Source organism: Penicillium canescens, assembly GCF_028828765.1.
Source record: "Penicillium canescens strain IBT 15451 chromosome Unknown utg000006l_segment0_segment0, whole genome shotgun sequence".
NCBI classification, from domain to species: Eukaryota; Fungi; Ascomycota; class Eurotiomycetes; order Eurotiales; family Aspergillaceae; genus Penicillium; species Penicillium canescens.
In genome coordinates this window covers 1893837-1914890 of record NW_026703968.1, presented here as the reverse complement: position 1 = coordinate 1914890, position 21054 = coordinate 1893837, and the positions used below count along the sequence as shown (strand labels likewise).

At 49.8% G+C, this 21054-nt stretch overlaps 6 protein-coding genes across 6 annotated transcripts; 3 read left to right on the top strand and 3 right to left on the bottom strand.

The window, feature by feature from the left end:
- Positions 1-710: 710 nt before the first annotated feature.
- On the bottom strand, positions 711-4494 carry N7446_009693 (uncharacterized protein; the record flags this gene model as incomplete). The annotated part of the gene is made up of 7 exons (XM_058518438.1): positions 711-910; positions 1087-1327; positions 1387-2015; positions 2089-2353; positions 2413-3851; positions 3907-4065; positions 4125-4494. The coding sequence occupies 7 exons, from the start codon at positions 4492-4494 to the stop codon at positions 711-713; spliced, it is 3303 nt and encodes a 1100-aa protein (XP_058369226.1).
- A 571-nt stretch (positions 4495-5065) lies between these two features.
- N7446_009692 (type II myosin) lies at positions 5066-12430 on the top strand (the record flags this gene model as incomplete). Its single annotated transcript, XM_058518437.1, has 4 exons — positions 5066-5503; positions 5555-5698; positions 5761-11937; positions 11993-12430. The coding sequence occupies 4 exons, from the start codon at positions 5066-5068 to the stop codon at positions 12428-12430; spliced, it is 7197 nt and encodes a 2398-aa protein (XP_058369225.1).
- Positions 12431-13315: 885 nt separating this feature from the next.
- On the top strand, positions 13316-14161 carry N7446_009691 (pre-mRNA-splicing factor ISY1; the record flags this gene model as incomplete). The annotated part of the gene is made up of 2 exons (XM_058518436.1): positions 13316-13318; positions 13412-14161. 2 exons carry the CDS (start codon positions 13316-13318, stop codon positions 14159-14161), a joined length of 753 nt encoding a protein of 250 aa, XP_058369224.1.
- A 186-nt stretch (positions 14162-14347) lies between these two features.
- On the bottom strand, positions 14348-15428 carry N7446_009690 (putative GTPase MTG1; the record flags this gene model as incomplete). The annotated part of the gene is made up of 2 exons (XM_058518435.1): positions 14348-15103; positions 15165-15428. 2 exons carry the CDS (start codon positions 15426-15428, stop codon positions 14348-14350), a joined length of 1020 nt encoding a protein of 339 aa, XP_058369223.1.
- A 1885-nt stretch (positions 15429-17313) lies between these two features.
- On the top strand, positions 17314-19579 carry N7446_009689 (uncharacterized protein; the record flags this gene model as incomplete). Its single annotated transcript, XM_058518434.1, has 4 exons — positions 17314-17765; positions 17823-17916; positions 17982-18913; positions 18970-19579. 4 exons carry the CDS (start codon positions 17314-17316, stop codon positions 19577-19579), a joined length of 2088 nt encoding a protein of 695 aa, XP_058369222.1.
- A 91-nt stretch (positions 19580-19670) lies between these two features.
- Positions 19671-20650, bottom strand: N7446_009688 (acetate uptake transporter family protein; the record flags this gene model as incomplete). Its single annotated transcript, XM_058518433.1, has 3 exons — positions 19671-19988; positions 20043-20202; positions 20283-20650. 3 exons carry the CDS (start codon positions 20648-20650, stop codon positions 19671-19673), a joined length of 846 nt encoding a protein of 281 aa, XP_058369221.1.
- Between the last annotated feature and the right edge of the window lie 404 nt (positions 20651-21054).

Here is a 21054-nt window from a genome sequence, read left to right as displayed (position 1 = left end):
TTTTTTTTTGGTTTTTTGTTTTAATTCTCTAGCGTCGCAGCATGAATGAGTCACTGGATTTCCATATCATAGATGTACACACGGGGACTCATCTTGAACAGGTGGTCAGATGAGGTCAGTCGATTGACTCAAACGTGCATAACCTAAACGAAGCCCAAGCTACTTGGCATACTGATTGAAATCGTACTAAAAATGAAAGACCAATGGTTGGATAGAAAATACATATTGACTGGTGCTATGAATATGTTCTGCGAAACCCGCCGAATTATAATCGTACAACCGTGCAGATTAGCGGTAACCAGAGCTCTCCCAGAGCTGAACTATCAGCAGCTGAGAAGATGCAGACGCCCCAACGCCATTTCGCTGAGCCCCTTGGACAATGCAAAGGCCCAGAGCCTAGAACAAGGAATAGAAAAAAAGACGCCGGCGTCAAAGAACGCGACCGGCCGAGAGAATGCAATTGCAATGAAGAAAAGCCGTGTCGGCTAATGATGCGGACGAAGGATGTCATGAGTGCCTTGAGGGCGGTGTCAAGGGATATCATATCGCAAGAAAAGATAGATGGAGTCATGGCCATTGGGAGGACTGAGTCCCATGTGGTGCAATGTCCCATGCCATTGAATACTTCGATGGCGGTTCACAAGACGAATGGAAGACAGCTCTCACCTTGAGGACTCTTGAAGAGTCTTCCGATGAAGGGGTTTGGAAAGTTACAGGGGCAAGACACGCGACGGGTCTTTGAGGAAGCGCCTACGGTATGCGGCTATTTCGGCGGCCACAATGTCGAAGTCTTTCACCTTATCACGCCGCATGTCGTTGATAATCTCTTTCAGCCCAGCGAGATAGTTTTCTTTTTCTTCTTCAGTCTCACCCTCTCGGACGGCACCCATCTGGACGAGAATTTTGTCGTCTGTTGAGGTTAATGGTTCTGGGGTCAGCATGCGAACAGGGCAAAAAAGCAGCAGAGGGTGAATGGAAGGAAAGGGAGGGAGTATGCAGGCAGAGAAAAAGAAAGGAGACCAAAAGGTGCAATACGCCAAAGGTGGGCTCGAGAAAAGGTGTTACACGTTGTTCATGTCGACGCACCGCTTAGAGTCATGTCCCGAAAATGCTGAAACTCGCAGGATCGGTCATTGCAGACACCCCCGGCCAATTCGTATGGGCATAGGTATTGCATCGAATCAATATTATGACTGTATGTTAGCGAACGGTGACCGCTCGAAACGTCTTCAGCATAATTGGGGTGATATCGATAAGCCTTGAAGTTTCGTAGAGGACTTTTGTATGGGGTGAATCTCTTCCCCGAGCTGGCGGATGATTCTTGAGTCTAGATAGGAGTTAGTATGGATCACCGAGATTTTCCTCTGAGAAAGATGATGTTCATACGCCAAGAACGCCAACTTGCGAGTCCGACTGGGGCAATTGGGCTGGCACCTGGTTATCGTTCGTTAGTGCTTCATCGGCTTGAGTGATATCAACCGAAGGCGCTGAGGTTGCTGTGTTTTCTACGTGAGCTGGAGGAGATGGAGGAGATGGAGGAGCTGGGCTGAACGGAGGAGGGCTGTAGCTAGAGCCTTCGGACTGAGCATCAGTCTCAGGCTCAGGCGGCTCGTAAGCATCAGATACCGCCGAAGATTCACGAACAGACCGTTCGCTATCTTCATGCTGCGAGGAGTGTTGATCGGCAGGCTCTGCATCAGAGTGGGCTGCAGCAGATGGCGAGCTCGCGGATTCGGATTCATTCGAAGAGTCAATATCCATAGGCTCTGAGAACTCAGGAACAGTTGCGGGAAGATCAGCTTGGACAGGGGAGTTAGCAGGTTCATCATCGCTAGACGAATCAGGTTCATCGCTGCTACTGTCATCAGACTCATCCATGGCTGACCCAGCAGAATCTGTCTGGTATGATGTGGACGTTTCTTGCGCAGGCACCTGGGAGCCAAGGGTATCTTCTGGCTCACGACCAGAGCCATCCGGGATAACGTTGCTGAGGGTAGGTGGAGATGACGGAGAAGCTATGGTGATGGCGAGTTAGAAACTTGACGAAAAATCCTGAGTTCCTGAATTCAAATTTCAACAGGATCTTACCTTCTGGTGCGGGGAGATGTTGCTTTTTGATTTCGGCCTGTCGCCGAAGCTCATTCAAGTCTTCTGATGACAACCCGTTGATCTCATAGCTGAGACCTTTCAACTCCTCCACGAGTTGACACCGATCTTCTCTTCCCTTGGTGATATCCGATATCAGCGCCTCAGCCTCTTGACGACAAACAGAAAGACGGGACTCGGACGAAGAAATTCCCGCGTCCAAATCAGGATGGCCAGATTCAATGTCCCTCATCCGCAGAATTTTGGACTGCATGCTGTTCAGCTGCTCCTTATCCATTGCAGCAAGGACTCTGATGGATGAATCACTGAAGGAATCGATGATATTGGAACGATCAGCGAGACAAGAGGAGGGGGAGTAGTGACTGAGGTAGGTGCGGCCGGAGTATCTGCCACCCCCACGTCAGCCGCAAAAGATTGTCCGCCAGATGACGATGTTCCAGAGTCATCCAAGGTGCGAGGTGATTGAGTGCGACTAGCAGCAAGTTTCGATTTACGTCGTAGCTCCAACTCCGCAATCTTGCGGCGCATAGCTTGGATTTCCATATCTTTGAGTCGAATGTCTCCTTGTTCACTGCTGGAGGGAACCTGTGGAGTTGATGTAGAAGCCCTGGTGATAGAGGGCTGTTGCTGGAGGGCAGCCTCATGGGCGGTGGCGCTTCCGGATGACACTGGCTCCTCTCCAGGACTCGAGTCTATGTCCATGTTGTCATCCTCATCATCGCCATAAAGCGATTCATCATCGCTGATTGCAATAACGAGTCTATCGGTGGGGGTGAAATAGCCAGATACCGGGGTGAAAGGCTTCTTTGGAGGAGCGATTGTTTCATCAAAATCGGACGCACGAGGCCGCTTGCGCTGCGAGGTTCGTGATACCGGGGTCGGGTCGACAGATACATCATGAAGGAGTTCGGGAGCGGAACTTTCATCTGGCTCTTGTGCTGATTCAGTCATGACAAGTCCCGGGAGACCACCAGGTTGATAGAGCTCGGGCACAGGAGGTCGAAGGGGAAGCGGATGCTGAATAACTGGAGCTTGAGGTGGCGATGAGACCGCGGTCTGGTCTAGTTGAGCAGCAAGTTTAGTCTTCCGCAAAGCATTGCGCCTAAGTTCCTCGATTCGTTGTCTTGCCAACTCGGTTTGAGCTTTGCTTTTTTCCTTCGCAGGCAGTTCCTTCGGTGCTGGAGGAGTCAAGTTGGACGGCGGGGTCGGTGCGGACTTTATACTACCGACTGGTGAAGGTGCAGCTTTAGCAGCTTTCGCAGCCAGCATTTGAGCAATGAGCTCCTTCCTCTCTAATGGCTTTTCTGAGCTCGGTGGAGCAGCAGCCGATGAGCCAGAAGATTGCGGGATTAGTATGTTTGCCTTCGCCAAGACACGCTTTTCGTTTGCTGTCCTCGCTGCCTCGACCTGTTGCTTAGGTGCTTCAATGGCACCTGTGACCTTGGCAGGGCTTGAGTCAGCCTGGGCCGGGGCTTGCTCTGTTGACGTGACAACCTTAATTCCAACTTCCTCGTAAAGCTGTCGTAGGACCACTGGATTTATACCCTCTGCAACCAGTTCATTGAAGCGAATGTGGTGAGGCGCCAAGCTGAGCAAAGCTCCTTGAGCTTGAATCCGAAGCTGCGCAGCTGATTTCTGGGATTGAGGGGTTTTAGTTATTGTGGCAGGCGCATCTCGCTTTTGAGACTGCATCGCGTGATGTACTGCACCAGTGTCTACAGACATTGATAGAGGAGGGTTGTATGCTGCATGAAGTCAGTAAAGCGAACACATAGTAGATAAGGATTAAAGGAGTTTTACGTGATCCACTACTTCTCCCGGAAGAGCGTGCACCAGAACTTGCGGCTTCTTCTTCTTCCATCTCAGAACCCTGGCCAGCAGCAAGAGGCTTCGGTGGGAGTGATGTTTCCTCATTCTCCTCACTGACTTCGCCTTCCTCCCTGCTGCTGTCTGCTTGGTCTATGACCCGGTTCACATTCCTGTTTGATGCAGGCGGTTGTTGCGAGCCCTGCGGGTACATACTGGGATGCGCCGCGGGAGGGTTGGAGGACCCTGTTGGAAGCAGAGGCGGGGAAATCCCATCGCTGGGTAAGGCATCTGAGGAATGGGTGGAAGTTGCGACGGGTCAAACTGGTTGAAAAATGAAAATGGAGGAGGTGGGAAGAAGAGGGCCGGGTTCGTAGAGCCTCCTGGTCCTGCGAGCTGTGCATTCGCGTTGAAAGCTGCCATATTGTTGTCGGATTTCGGAGCAGCGTTCGGAGGAGGTCCATTCGGTGTACCGTAGTCAGCGCGGTTGTAAGCGTTTGGGGTGATCATCGAGGCATATGCCGGCCACTGCTGACCATATTTCGGATGACCACCATAAGGTGGAGGTTGTTGGTCAGGCATGATGTGACCAAGTATGGAGCAAATAAATGAATTCTCTTCGGATCGCAGGAGCGATGAGTGGTGTGGAAGAGATGCGTCAATTTCCGGTCCTGAGTGTCATGACTGACTGAGGTTGCGAATATTGTGGGAGTAGCGGAGTTCGTAGGTCTCGCGAGAGGATAGTCGGAACTTGAAGAACTAAGCAGTCGGTATTAGGAGGGCAGTTTAATGACAGTCAAGTGAGACACAAAATATGTGAGACTAGAATTTGATCGCAAAAGGAGACAGGGATAGATGAAACTGGTGAACGCGCCTTCGGTTGCCCTCAGCGCCTCAAACCAAAAAAGATCGAGTCCCTCACGTGACAATGACGTGCACGGGCCATGTGAGATCGGCGGGCGCCTGAGGAACGCAGAGTAAACAAACATCATCGATATCGGGGTGCGTCACTCCACTCTTCTTCCAACTTGTATTTGACATTGCTTTCGGTTTTTACTTCTCTTTCTTGACCCAATTTCGACAATCGTGAATAAGCTTGATTATGAGAAACACTACGCTGCTTGAATAATGTGCTATTGAAACTACGACCACCATGCTTCCCTCTCAGTTAAACGGCTCGCCGAAACGCGCCAGCCTCTTTGCGCGTCCATCAGCCTCACAGACATCCCAATCACAATCAACGAGGCCTAAATCTGCCATTATCACATCTTCTAATGGATTGGAATCAGCAAGAGGTCACCTGCGGAATTCATCCGTGTCGCAGCTGTCGCCAACCTTGTCTTCAGCTGGAAACCGCGAACGATCAAATTCGGCGAAGAACAGTCCGTCCTCCGGAACATTTGCCCCAAGCTTTATCAAGTCCGAGGAGTTACGTCGCGGGGCAGATCAAATCCGTGGAATCGAAGGAGACAACGATTTCTCGGGAAACAAATATGTGTGGCTACGAGACAATGAGAAGGCTTTCGTCCGGGGCCTGGTACTAGAGGAATTGGAAGGAGGCCGCATGTTGGTGCAAAGCGACGATGGCGACGTATGGAGGCCCATGAAACACGTATGAGGACACCTACTGACATCGGTATAGCAACGTGAGGTGGACGCGGACCAGGTTGACAAAGTTAACCCAGCCAAGTTTGACAAGGCAGATGATATGGCGGAACTCACCCATCTGAACGAGGCCTCGGTGGTCCATAACCTTCACACCAGATATCAGTCAGATTTGATCTATGTTTGTTTCCCTTCCAAAGCCCATGTATACGAGGACTTGCAGCTGACATACTGGGCTTGCAGACCTACTCTGGGCTTTTTCTCGTAACAATTAACCCGTATTGTCCACTGCCTATCTACACCAATGAATACGTGAAGATGTACAAGGGCCGTGGGAGAGAGGAGACCAGACCCCACATCTTCGCCATGGCGGATGAGGCTTTCCGAAATCTCGTTGAGGAGGGTGAAAATCAAAGTATTTTGGTAACTGGAGAATCTGGTGCTGGTAAGACAGAGAACACGAAGAAGGTCATCCAATACCTCGCAGCTGTTGCCACCTCCGACACACCTTATGCCCGATCCGGAGCGAAACAAATCACTGGCCTTGCGCAACAAATCCTACGAGCCAATCCCATTCTCGAAGCCTTTGGAAACGCTCAAACTGTCAGGAACAACAACTCGTCTCGATTCGGAAAGTTCATTCGCATTGAGTTCTCTCGATCGGGTCAGATTGCTGGAGCATGGATTAATTGGTACCTGCTTGAGAAGTCAAGAGTGGTGAAGCCGAATTCCAACGAACGGAACTACCACGTTTTTTATCAGCTTCTACAGGGTGCAGATCGCAAAACCCGTGAGAAGCTCCTGCTCTCGGACCTCCAGATTGAAGATTTTGCCTACACAAGAGAAGGGAATGACTCGATCGTAGGCGTATCTGACCAAGAGGAATGGAACTCCTTGGTCGAGGCTTTCCACGTGATGAACTTCTCCGAAGGGGATCAGCTTTGTATCTTGCAAACGATCGCTGCTGTGTTGCATTTGGGCAATGTCAGTGTTGCCAAAGCGAGTGTACGTGCAGATCAAGCGGCCCTGGCTCCCGAGGGCTATTCAAGCGTGGAAAAGGCCTGCAAGCTTCTCGGCATTGAGGCAGAGCCCTTTGTCAAAGGCCTACTTCACCCACGGGTCAAGGCAGGCCGTGAATGGGTTGAAAAGGTCCAGACGCCTGAACAGGTCCGTATGGCCCTAGATGCCTTGGCCAAAGGTATCTACGAGCGCGGGTTTGGAGACCTCGTCGCTCGAATCAACAACCAGCTTGGTCGCTCGATGGCCAGTGAAGACAACTACTTCATTGGAGTCCTTGATATTGCTGGTTTTGAAATCTTCGACAATAACGGCTTCGAGCAGCTTTGCATCAACTATACGAACGAGAAGCTCCAGCAATTCTTCAACCACCACATGTTCGTTCTGGAACAAGAGGAGTACGCCAGAGAGCAAATCGAGTGGCAGTTCATCGACTTCGGAAAAGACCTGCAGCCGACAATTGATTTGATCGAGCTGTCCAATCCCATTGGTATCTTCTCTTGTCTTGATGAAGACTGTGTCATGCCCAAAGCCACAGATAAATCGTTCACCGAGAAGCTCCATGGTCTGTGGGATCGAAAGACGCCCAAGTACCGTGCATCTCGTCTCAACCAAGGTTTCATTTTGACTCATTACGCTGCTGAAGTTGAGTACTCGACAAATGACTGGCTTGAGAAGAACAAGGATCCCCTCAATGACAACATCACTCGCCTCTTAGCCACCTCCAATGAGCCACACGTCGCGAATCTCTTCTCCGACTGCGCAGACTCCGAGGAAGATGGTAGCAACCACCCTAGAAGCCGCGTGAAGAAGGGTCTATTCCGAACAGCTGCTCAAAGACACAAGGAACAGCTGTCTAACTTGATGGCAAAGCTCCACTCCACTCACCCACATTTCGTTCGTTGTATTCTTCCCAATCACAAGAAGCGACCAAAGATGTTGCATGCTCCGCTGGTGTTGGACCAGTTACGATGCAACGGTGTTCTGGAAGGCATTCGAATTGCCCGTACTGGATTCCCCAATCGTTTGCACTTTGCGGAATTCCGACAACGGTACGAAGTCCTTTGTCAAGATATACCGAAAGGATATCTGGAGGGACAGAGTGCCGCCCGCATGATGCTGGAGAAGCTTGGCATGGATCGGGCTTGGTATCGTGTTGGTCGGACGAAGGTATTCTTCCGGGCTGGTGTCCTCGCCGACTTGGAAGAGAAACGTGACCAACTCATCCGCACCATCATGACGCGTTTCCAGTCCGTCGCTCGAGGATTCGTGCAGCGACGCATTTCGAACAAACGATTGTATCGTGCCGAGGCCACTCGTATCATCCAGCAAAACTTCCATGCCTACCTTGAATTGAAGGGAAGCCCTTGGTGGCGCATGTTCTCAAGAATGAAGCCCCTATTAGGTGATACGAGGAATGCAAAGGAAGTCAAAAAGCGAGACGACAAGATCCAGGAACTCGAAGCCAAGATGAAACAAGATCTCGCGGGCCGCCAGAAGCTGGATGAAGAAAGACGTCGGACCGAGCTTGAAATCCAGAAAATCCAGCAAACCTTGGAAAGTGAGCGTGCACTCGCACTGGATAAGGAGGAAATATTCAAGCGTCTGCAAGATCGCGAAGGAGAACTTGCCGAAAAACTTGCTGGTGCGATCGCCGACCAGGAAAGTCTCGAAGAGCAACTAGACGAAATCGTTGATGCAAAGAAGAAGACCGACGAGGAGCTGCAACTTCGAATTACACAGTTGGAGCAGGCAGGACTGATCATCCAAACACTAGAGTCTGAGAAGAACAACTTGCAATCTCGACTGGAAGAATTGGAGGGCAAACTTTCCGAAACCGAAACCCAGTTTTCAGGAAAGAATGATCAGATCCAAGGATTAGACCAGGAGATTAAGATGCTTCAAAGTCATCTCAGCTTGAAAGACCGCAAACTGCAAGACCTGGAAGCCAAATTATTGAAGACCGATCAAGACCTCGAGGTCAAGTTCGCAACTACCTCCAAAGAACTCGAAAAGTCCCAAAAGCAAGTTCGTGATATTTCAGAGGAAAATCGATCTATTCGTGAACAGATTGCCGAACTATCAACAACTTCTACCGGATATGAAGATCTTCTCCGCCGCAAGGAGAGCGAGATGGCCGTTCTTCGAAACGATGTGAAGAAGCACGAAGAGGAAAAGAAGAGCATCGAATCCGAGAAGGCTTCTCTGTCAACGCGTCATGACAACATGCAAAGTCGTCTTCGAGAGGTGCAAGCCGAAAGAGATGCCATGCGCTCCGAAAAGACCCAGCTTCAGCGCGAGGCCGCCGATCTAAAACGCTTGCTCGATGACAAGCGATCAGAAGATGCCGAGGCTGGAGAGAGCAGGAAGCTGCTGGAGGAACAGGTACACGATCTCAAGGGTCAGCTTTTCCGGGCTCAAGCCGATCTCAGTCGCGAACGCCAATCACGAGACGACGTCCAGATGCTCTCTGAGCACAACCTTAAACAATTGACCCACAAGTACGACGAGCTCAACGAGTCCAAAATCACCATTGAAAAGGAGATGTACCTTCAGCAAGACAGTCTACGTCGAGCCACTGAGGCAAGGATCGCGGCGGAGACGACACGGAAAGAATTGCAAGGGGAATTGATCAAGCTTCGTGAGAGATTCACCGACGCTGAAACTGCCCGCATGAATGCCGAAGCCGAGATTGAGCGCAAGATCATGAAACAGGCCGAAGAGCGCATGACGAGCTCGCGCAAGGACCTCGAGGAAAAGGCACGCCAGCTTGAGGAAGTAGAGTCAGAGCGGTCTCAGCTGTCGGTCCAAATTCAAGAGCTCATGCAAACAATATCAGAATCCGACAACTTCCGCCTCCGTCATGACCAACACAAGGAGCGTCTAGAGCGAGAGCTTGTGACCCTTCGGGGCAGACTGACCGCGTCTGAGAATGATAACAGATCTCTTTTGACTAAGATCCAGCAAAAGAACCTCGACATCGCCCGGTCAAACTCGAAGGCCAGCGATAGCAACAGACTCCGGTTGACAAATCTACAAAAGGAGAAGGCCAGGTTGGAAGAAGAAACCAAGAAATTGAGTCGCCAGCTGGAAGAGTCTCAGGTCATGATCACATCTATGGAAAAGCAGAAGGAGAAGTTGTCGTTGAGCCTGGAGGATCTTAACCACGAGGTCAACCGCGAGCACAAGACCAGCCGCAATGCTGAAAAGGCCGCCTCTACTGCCAACCTCCAACTCGCCGAGGCCAATCGCAAACTTGAGACGGAACGCCAACTTCGCACTCAAGCCCAAGCTAACACTCGTCAAACTCAGGGCACTCTGGATCGGGCGAACAGGGAGATTGAGGACTTGCACCGCCAATTGATCCTCTTGCACAAGGTCTTCGAGCCCGAAGCTAGTGAGCCCACGCAATCCTGGGAGGCAGTCCAGCCACACCTGTCGAAGCAGGTTGACTTGGCGCAAGTCCTTGAGACTGTTCAGAACAAGCTTGGCGTCACCGAAGAGAAGTACATGAGAGCCGAAAGCCAGCTCGCTGAAATGCGCCGACGCCACGCGGATGAGATGAGGGACCTCGACACCAAATACTCATCTTCTAAGCGTGCCTTGCTCGAGGAGATCGACCAGAATGAAGTAGCCAACACGCGTACCCCCGCTCACTTCAGGAAGAATTCTGAAAACGCCCTCAAAAGATTTTCCAATCCCACCACGCCCAACCGGCGTTACAACGTCCACGAAGCGACAAACGACTCTGCACGCTCCGATCGGACGGTTGATACACAGGGCTACCAGAGGCGCATGGATACAGCCGCTGAACTGGAAGAGCTTCAGAATAAGCTCCAGATGACTGAGATGCAGAACAAGCATCTCCAGAGCCAGATTGAACGATCCACGCCCGGCCGTGATATCTGGCAGGATGAGAGCCCGTCGGTCCGTCGTATGCAGCTCCTCGAGCGTGAGAACGGTCGTCTCCATGACCAACTCGATGACTCTTCCAAGAAGGTCTCGTCTTTGGAGCGTAGTATTCGCTCTGGGGAGTTGTCACTTCGTGATGTCCAGGCCAAATCGCACGAAGAACTCTACGATCTCATCAACTCACAGGAGCAATCTCGCCGCTCCCTTTTGAAAGTCCACAATGACACTATGGCTGAGTTTGGTGATGCCAAGGCCCACTTCGAAAAGCTGAAGCGTGCTCGGGCAACACTGGAGGTTGAACTTCGTGATGCCCGGTCTGAGGCCCAAGAATTGCAAGTCGGCAGAGACCAAGACGCTGTGAGCCGCAACCAGCTTCTTCAGGAGTTCTCGGATCTACAGATTCGTCTGGATGCCGAGTCATCCCGCTCAGCTGATCTCGAGTCAAGCCTCATGTTGTACAAGAGCCGCTCGGATGAGTACTTCAACAAGCTTGAGCAGGCCGAGATTGCTGTCATGAAAGCTTCGCGTGCCGAGCAATTTGCCAAGTCACAAAGCCAGGAGGCTGAAGAGACCTGTGCCCAGATCATGTCTGAGCGTAAGGAAATGGATGCTCTCGTTGAAGACTTGCAGCGGCAGGCGCAGTCACTTGAGGCCCGGATGGAAGACCAAGCTGCCGAGCTTCAAGGCGCCTTGCAGGCTAAGCAGCGTCTCCAGAATGAGCTTGAGGACTACAGAAACCAGCGAGCCATCGATCTCGAGGATAAAGAGACATCAATGGAACAGACCAGGCAAAAGTACCAGAGAGAGTTCTCTACCCTCAACAACGAACTCGAGATGGAGCGTGAGCGTGTTCTCAATGGCCGTGGAGAGACTGCTCGTCTCCGCGAGGAGCTGGAAGACCTCCGCAGCAAATGGGATAATGAGGTTCTCAACAGCTCGACATGGGCTAAGGAGAAATCCCGCATGGATGTTGTCTTGCAGGATGTTACCAACTCTCGTGACGAGGCTGTAAATGCCCACAACGAAGCCCAGAGCAAGGTTGTTTCGCTCCTGTCTCAAGTCCGCACTCTTCGGACCTCGGTTGAGGATGTTACTGCCGAGCGTGACTTGCTCTTGAAAGACAAGAAGATGCTCGAGGGTCGTCTGGCTGAAGCTGGCGAGCGACTCGAAGATCTCGCCAGGGGCGAAAGCCCATCCATGCGCAACGCTGCAAGCATGGACCGTGAACTGCTTGAGCTCAAGTCCAGAATTGCTCAGCAGGAAGACGTCTCTGCCGCTGCAGTTGGCAAGATGCGCCGCGCCGATGCTTTGGCCACTGAAATGCAGAAGGAAGTTACTGCTGAGCGGGAGGCCAATGCCCAACTCTTTAAGGAGAAGGCGGCTCTCGAGAAGTCGCTGAAGGAGGCGCAACTCCGTTGTGTTGATCTGGAAACCAAGAGCTACTCCTCTGGTAGCCAGGATGTTCGCTTCTTGCACAAGCGAATCAAGGAGGTAAGATACTATCCCTAGACTCGTTTTTGGTTTTAATACTAACATGCTCGTGTAGCTGGAAACCCACCTCGAAGACCAGGAGAGCAAGCACAGTTCTGAGCAGCGCTCTCTTCGCAATGTCGATCGCACGGTCAAGGACCTTCAGTCTCAGATCGACCGGCGCGATAAGATGAATGCCCAGCTCAATGACGACATCAACAGAGCTCGGGACAAGATCGAACGACTCCTCCGCAATATCGAGGAACTCCAGCACAATGACTCAGACGCACAGCTACTGGCTCGTCGCGCTGAGCGGGAGCTCCGCGAGGAGCGAGAGAAGGCACTACGGTTAGAGCGCGAGCTGGATGGCTGGAAGGCCATACGCGCTGAGCGAGGCAGCACCATTGGCCGCAATGTCACTTTCAGCGAAACCGGCAGCCGTCGCGGTAGTGGTGTCTATGGATCTAATGACATTCCCCAACGGCAACCCAGCAACACCAAGGGGTTCTTGTGAATAGCGGTTAATTGATGTTTGACAGGCTTATCTTGTCTGGAGTTGCAACCATGATTAGGGATGGGATGATTTTGTGTTACCGTTAACGGCGTATTGCGTGCATTTGGGGAAGGGATGTCTCAGTCTTCTGAGCTGGCCTCGGCCTTGTTCATATTGTTTGAAAGGCCATGCTTATCCCTTGAATGATTTCTGCTCTGGGTGTTTCTGTACTGGATGGTTGTTTTGTTGCATGTTTTGTCTATGCGTGCTTAAGAGTAAATACGCTCTATGACTTGACTAGGCTATCTATGACGATGAGAATGTAATGAGTCACCAACGTATATTCAGTCTTTGACCAATCTTTCTTCAAACTTCGTAGCATCCGTGTATGTAGCATCCGATCATTTCTACTAAACCACGTACCCGAATGTCAACGACTCTATCTGGTCAACTCCTCGTCCTCTGTCTTCTTGAACCTTAATAAAGTATCTTCCTAATCAGTCCGTGCGTTTTGACTACCATACTGGTTGAAAAGGACACCAACAAAAATATGGCCCTAGGTCTTGTGGGGTGTAATGTATGTTTTATATACTCACGGATTTGCATGTCAGAATTTCGAAAGAATGCTAACATCGAATCTTAGCTTAATTGTTTATAGGATGGACGATATAAGGAGACACATAAAAAAGGATGAATGCTTATATTGCCATAGGTTAATATAGCAAATGAAATGGCTGCATATTCGAGGTGAGGAGGAGGGCACGTGATATCCGCGCGGCAAGCGGCAATTAGCGCGTGACTTCACCTCCAAGCTTCAAGCTTATGATTTCCTCTTCGGATTCTTCCCTGCCAACGCCCCCCGATACCCGACTTCTTTCGGGTCGCTGACTTGGTCAATACTTTATCATGGTGAGAAGTGCCCCTGACAACCAAATTGCACCAGGAAAAGTCCATGTGCAACCCGGGTCACATTTTGCTAACCCAACCCCCGCTATGTAATAGGCACGAAACAGCGAGAAGGCACAGTCTATGCTGTTCCGCTTCCGAGCGCAGCAAGCAGCAGACCTTGGAATCATTGACATTTCACGCACACGACGCCCTAAGGCCATCACAACCATCGATTCAGTCCCAACATGCGAGCGTTGGCGCGGTCAGGTCGTCAAAGAGATTTCCCGCAAAGTATCGCGCATCCACGAACAAAGCCTAAGCGACTACCAGATCCGCGATCTCAACGATGAAATCAACAAGCTCATGAGAGAGAAATGGGCCTGGGAAATGCAGATCCGTAATCTCGGCGGACCGAACTACATGCGCGGATCCAATCGGGTCTATGACGATGAAGGGCGCGAGATCCCGGGCGGAGGAAAAGGGTACAAATATTACGGTCGTGCTCGGGAGCTACCCGGTGTCAAGGAAATGATTGAGGCTGCGGTCCGTCGCGCGAAGGGTCCTGCCGAGGAAGAAGAGTCTACTGGCAGAGGCGGAGATATTGCTACGAGGAAGGTTGATGCCAATTACTTTGGTTATGGTCTCGACGAGGAAGATGGGACGCTGCTGGAATATGAAAAGCAGCGGGAGAAAGAGGCTGTTGAGCACTTGCGTGGCCAAGGGGAGGATGATGCTGAAGATGGCTGGCAATCTCTACCTGGTGATGCCGGTGATGGAGTGGAATGGAGGCTTCCGACACTAGAAGAGGTGCAAGAAGAGCTTGTGGATAGACGACGGCGCCGTCTCCTAGATAAGATCTCTTGATCTAGACACTCCGGGTGTTCGAGCTTCTCACATTTCATTTGTCTGTTTTACGTTGGGTTGGGCGTTACGGGTGCTTCTGCAAAATATTTACAACACAAGCATTTGTTTTCTGTTCGTAATGATACTCCTTTACTTTTTCTAACGATTCGTTCCTACCCCGAAGAGGGATTTATTATGTTCAGTATGTTACAGACTACTAGTTACATCGGGTTTATTCTTTCGAGTCACCCGTTCGACCTTCAAGGCCTGTGTCATGCTCAAGCGCGATACCTGCTCAGGATCTTCCCGTCGTCGTTCCTCCGCCTCTAGGTCATCCACCAAGAATCGACCTAGATCTCCTTGCCTCCATTTTTGAATGAAATGGATGGCTGCTCCGTCCATATTTGGCACACCTCCCTTGCTAAGCAGACCAGTCTGGCGCGCAAAGCTTTCAAGTAAAGGAACGACTTCGTTGGTCGGCTCTGACCAACGTTTATAAACCTGCGGGTCATGCAAGTTGATATGATACAGTAGATAGTCCACAAGTGTGACTGGCGATATGACGTTATCCTTGACACAGCCACAGAGTGCCAACTTCAGCATACTTTCTGCCTCGGGGACATACGGCATGAAGACTCCCGGTGTGTCAAGGACGTAGACATGAGATCCGCTCTCACGTTCAATGATTTTGACCTGGGTTGCTATCTTGCGTGTGATACCAGGCTGCTGTCCAGTCTTCAGTGCCTTAGCTTTGCCGACGCCTGCGTTGCGTAGGTTGTTGATCAGAGTGGATTTGCCGACATTGGGCATTCCGACAACCAATAATCGACAGCTGACAAGCTTATCGGGAGCTTCGGCATCGTTTCGGAGGTGTTTGATGATCTGGCTGACATCCTGGCGGGAGGATGAGCTTGTGAAGAAGACGGCGCTCTTTGGATCGAAACTTTGCAGCTTTCGCTCTGTCTGAAGACGTGTCAGCGATCAACCGATTTGATAATGTGAGAATACATCAAGCACAACTGACTTGTTTCTGAGCAGATGATTTGGGAATCCCGCCCAGATCTCTCTTAGTATAAACAACTAGTCGCCTCATCTTGCCCAAAGCTTCCTCGAACATTGGGTTTATTGAGGTGACCGGGGCCCGGTAATCACGACATTCGACAACATAGTCAATGCTTGCCAGCATGTTCTTCATCTTGGTCAGACCAGCCCGATGATGTCCTAAGAAATAGGACCTGGGGATAGCCCCATAATGGGGAAAGACACTGCGCGGCACGAACTGGGCCATTGTGGCGCGTTAAGGGTGGATAGTGGTTCAGTCCGGTAACATGCGATTCATTTTAGTCAGACCGGTTGACGATCGGTCTCAAGGGACTGATTATTTGGACAGTTGAGATGGCCGGTTAAAGTTGGAATAGAAAAACCCGTCAAAATGTCTAGGGCGGAAGGATTGGCGGTGAGGAAGATCGAATATCAACTACGTACTGGAGTTACCCCCAAGGCGAAATGACAATCTAGATAAAAAGCTCATTTCGAGAGAGTCCCAACTCATAATTGTTATGAAAATGGACTATCTAGGGTTTACGGCGAAAATACGACGATCGACGGGGTATTTAGATAGGTAAATCGCGGATTTGTGGTGTTTCCGCCGCGTACGAAGTTCGAGTTAGGTATCATCATGACCGTCAGTCTCTGATAATCCTGTTATACCTTAAAAAACATGATAAAGCGTCTTGTAATCTCTTGATATTTATGGTAACAATGTTAACCTAAGCAACACTGTTGCTGACTCGGCTTCAGTAGACCAACCACTGCCTCCAAAGTGCAATCATCCCTTTGTCGCACATACTGCTCACCATATTGGCTGTTTGATGGAGGAAACAAAGATCTAAGCCTCGCGCTGTTCCCAACATCAATTAATTCCCCATTGAAAGTGCCGATATCTTTGCAGTAAATGACCCCTTCAGTGTCGTCTTGACCAAGCCCACAAAGCCATTAGAAGATCGCCCGAGCTTAATCTCCAAAGACATGTCTGTGCGGCCGAAGAGTTCTGAAATCGACACAAGGCTGACCGGTTTCGTCGAAATCATAGGGAAGGAGACCCGGACCATGATGGCGGCGTGGTTCAAAAAACACTTGATACCAGTCATCCTCGTCTATTGCTCGAACATGTTCCAAGCAGTGCCGAACCAGAAGAAACAATAATTCCAGCCATATGCATAGCCATACATCGCTTTGTGACAGTGCCAATAGATAAATTCTCCATGTCTGCGATGGGAGGACCATTGGACGGACCCTCGGTGAATTTCTTGTTCGAAACTTGCCGTAAGAATGTACGAGGCGCCCATCGGAGTCCATCGATCTCGAGGCGCTCACCAGCTTCATACACGAGGGATAAGGTACGCGTGGCATCATACGCCAGAGCCTTTCCATTCGCGCCTTGGGCTCAGTCTGCGCCAGTCCAAGATTGTCCAGGCCTAAAAAGACTCCCAAACACAAAGTCTCGTTAAAAGCCACACTGGTGGTCCGATCAAGCAAAGCAGATGTTACCGCGAGTAATCTACCTTCCACACTAAGGGTAGACTGAGCTTGGAACGGAGGTGATTATGCAGATTCAATAAGCGTGGCAAACAGGTCAGTTTTTCAACATTATTAGATGACTTCCATAGTTGGTTTATTTCATCATCAATATCATATGCCCGATCGAAGAATTGAGAATTTAAAGCCTTGGCTAAAGAGTCCTCTTGGAACGTCCAAAGTCAGCGAGTACAGCACGTCTTGTTTATAGATGCGTAACAAGTAGCTCCAATATATTAGATTCAAAACTTCAAGCCGGGGGTACTGCCCCCTTGGGGATAAGAGAATATGCCGTGAGAAAACTCTTCTGGTATTGATTTTGCACAGTCGTACGATGGCCCTAAAAGAGCTTCCCTATTTCAATGTGGATTATAAGAGTCTGTAGCCGCTTATTGATTTCAAGGAGGTTGCAAAAGATAGCAAAGTATTCGCTGTCTTAGTAAGGTTTAAGTGGATTTGAAGCCTTGTTTGTGAGGCGAACATCAATAACTAACTGGGACATTCTTGGTCGTCAGTCATCTTCCTCCATTTCACAAAACCCTCCTTTATTTTTATTTCTTCTTAGAGATTGCAATGTCATCGGATTAAGGCCAATCATGTCACTAATGTCAGCCTTCCGACCGCCCTCCACAAGAGTCTCCTCTATTCGAGACACAACCCGTGTCCGACGACGTAGGCGGCCAAGCAGACAGGAGCCCTCGGAATTTGATTCAGAAGGCCATCTCCAAGATCCAGATGCCCACTCCATCATAACACCCTCAAAGCATACGCCGAAACCTTTACGGGTGTTACGAGGCTCAGTGGCCGCTGGTGGTCCGCTTCGTCCATTCCGTCTAGTCAAACAGGACATCGCCAACCTCCGCCAGCGGTATGTGTCTGACTGGACAGTGTTCAATCAATTGGTATTTGCTAGCGCAGTCTATGTTTTCTTTACAAATCTTCTGCCGGGAATCACATTTGCGAGTGATCTATACGTTCTGACTGGTAAGAGTTGGGGAACTATTGAGGTTGTCTTGAGCACTGGGTTGTGTGGAACTATCTTCTCCCTGTATGTTACTTTGACAGACTTAAAGCCACACAGCGAGTGACTCACAACCATATGCAGATTCTCAATCCAACCCCTCACAATCCTTGGCGTTACCGGCCCTTTCTCGGTCTTGGCTGAGAATATCTACTCATTATGTGAAGAGGTTTTCAAAGTACGCGATATATGATCATATGCTCTTACCTTTGCGAGATCATCTTTTCTTATCATGACCACCAGATCCCTTTCCTTCCATTCATGGCATGGTCCTTGATACATTCCGGTTGGATGCACTATGTCCTGGCGATCATCAATGCCCATGACTGGACAATGCGCTATGTGACGACGTTTGCAACAGAGATTTTCTCCCTCCTAAACAGCATTATCTACTTCCACAAGGCAATCCAAGAGCTCGAAAGGGCACACGACAGTCTATCTTTCGCGGCGTTTCTTTATGCCGTCATTGGCGCAGTCGGAACAATGCTCCTTGCCATCTTCCTATCCACGGCAGAGAGTTGGAAGCCACTATTCCACCGATATATCAGATTATGTCTGACTGAATACGCCGCTGCGATCTCCATCATTGTTTTCATCGGTTTACCCTATGTGGGCGAGTTAGCCCATCTCGATAAAATGACTTTACCCGTCAGCACATCATTTCGGCCAACATCCCCAGAGCGGGATATCTTCTTTGTCGAGTTTTGGAAACTACCAGTCTCATGGATCTTTGCTTCAATGATCCCCGGTCTCATCATTACGGTATTATTCTTCTTTGACCATGAAGTCAGCTCAATAATCTGCACCATTGATCGATATGGCACGCGCAAGCCAGGCGGATTTGCTTGGGATGTCATTTTACTTGGCACAACTACAGCTCTTTGTGGTATGTTGGGAATACCGCCTTCCAATGGTCTTCTCCCACAAGCCCCGTTGCATTCTGAATCCCTTATGCACGAAGAAACAGAGACAGTAAGTGTCATCGTCGACGGGGAAGAGAAGATAGAAACAAGGCAAGTCCGACAAGTTTATGAACAGCGCTGGTCGGCACTTCTCCATTCAGGGGCTATTTTGCTGTTTGTGAGCCCGCCGTTTATGAAACTCCTTGGCTTAACACCGACCAGTGTTCTGGCTGGGCTGTTCCTTTTTATGGGGGAGCAGAGCTTATCGGTGAAGTATGAAGAACTTCAATAAAGGCACCAAATGGCATTAAGCGCTAATCTTTATCTAGCCCAATTCTATATCGCACCTTCTATGTTCTTACTCCACCATCTGAGCTACCACCACTCCCGCAGTCCCTGCACAAAGTAATGGAGCCAAGCTCAGCGAATAGCCAAGAGACACCATCTCGCAACCCATCTTATCTCCCAATACACCTCTATACCATCTTGCAAATCTGCGTCACAGTCGTGATATTCATCCTCACACTGACAAGAGGAGCTCCCGCATTCCCAGTGTTGATTATCGCCCTTGTGCCTTTCCGTCTCCTGGTTATGAAACGTTGGTGGCCGCGTGAAGTGCTCCGATTTGTGGATGCTTGGGCATGTCGCGGAGGGACGCCAGAAGACGAAGAGGACGAAAAGTTGAATAAGAACTTCGCAACAGATGAAGACTACGGTGGCGACCACCTAACTGGCGAAGGTACTCGTCACAGCCACTCTGGGACTCGTAATGCAACACCACTTGCCGAATCATCTACGATGTCACAACAACGAAATGACATTCATATGGACCTTGCAGAGCAGAGGGCGTGGCGCGTGAATGACGACGATACGAATCACGAATGGATCGAGCTTGGTGATCAAGCCTTCCCAGATGAAGAGCTAGGACGACAAAGATAGATTAGACTTGTTTCAACAGTAAGCCGGGCGACACGTCTTACCTTGGAAGGGAACTTTGTTTTTTGTTTTCTATACCAGTCTTATAAAATGATCATACCTCCTTCGTCTTTGCCCGGTGAGCGTGAACGATAGGTGACCAGGGGAAATGGCCCAGAGGTACAGTAAAGAAGCCATTGCTAGTATCCGCGATACCAGCGAAGGCATTCCACCAGGCGGCAAACGCAGCAAAGATACCACACAGTCCACCAGCTTTTTGAACTGCAATCAGAACCTCGCCGTGGGAGCTGCACTGGATATGTGCAATGCCAAGTAGGAGGTAGTTCATGTCCAGGAAGAAGAACAGGAGAAACATCGCAAGACTGGACCTCAGAGTGCAGAGGAGCATTAGGGTAGTGAAGATGAACCAGGCCTATTCACAAAATCATCAGAACTGTCTCGAATCTATCCATAAGGATCTACTTACCAGCATGAATAAACCCATTAATGTTTCATTCTGACAAGTTCCACCCGTATCCTTCGCAGAATCGACAGGATCAAAGTCCGAGATCAGAGCAAACGTAATCCAATAGGCGCCATAGGAGCAGAAAGACGTAGCACCAAAGGTATTCCCAACAGCCATTTCCCTAAAATTGTTACTCCAAACCCCGAAAGAAAAAAAGGAAAACGACATCAAATATAATATCAAGAAATGCACTGAACATACCACATGCCAGCCAAAACCTGAGCAATACCCCCATAATTCAAAGCCAGAGAGACACTAATCCCAGAAGCCTGTATACCACCCACATTAAGATTAATGCAATTCGAAAGAAAAGACGTAAGTGCAAAAGCACACAGGCCCAACGGTGCCGGATTGGCGAATTTCCGCACATCGACAACGGGAGCTGCCTGGATATCATGTTTACAATCGGAAATGCGAGCCTCAGGCGTACTCGACTGTATCAAGGAATAGTCATGACTGAGTTGTGAGACGGCCGGTGACCCCATTTTATCTTGTGTGCATGGTTCGCTGTGGTGGGTTGGTGTAGCTTTTGGTTGTTGGGCCTCTGTGACATTGATTATATGCTCCATTTATGAGACTTCGGACACCCAGGAGGGATTGTTTGCGTCGGAGTGTATAGTTATTAGAGGTAATATGAGTAGGTAGCCCCGGGGGCAGGAATCATGGAACAATAGAAATACGAACCTTCCACTAACGAGTATATAGTCCGAGGGTTGAAAGATAAATATCTTTTTTATTCCCACCAGGCTAACCAAATCCCGAATATAATTTCTCCACTACCCAAAGAACGCGAGGGAAACCCCTACACGCCACTAAGGCCTCCCTGAGTCCGGGAAAATAAGTGGAAGCCCCGCGGATTTCATCATGTGAGTATGTTATGGCTGGGTGCCGGGCCAGTCAGTGAGAGGATTTTCCGACTATGATTCATGCTTGGTGTGTTATGCGGAGGAATCCGTTAAACAGGATTGGAAGG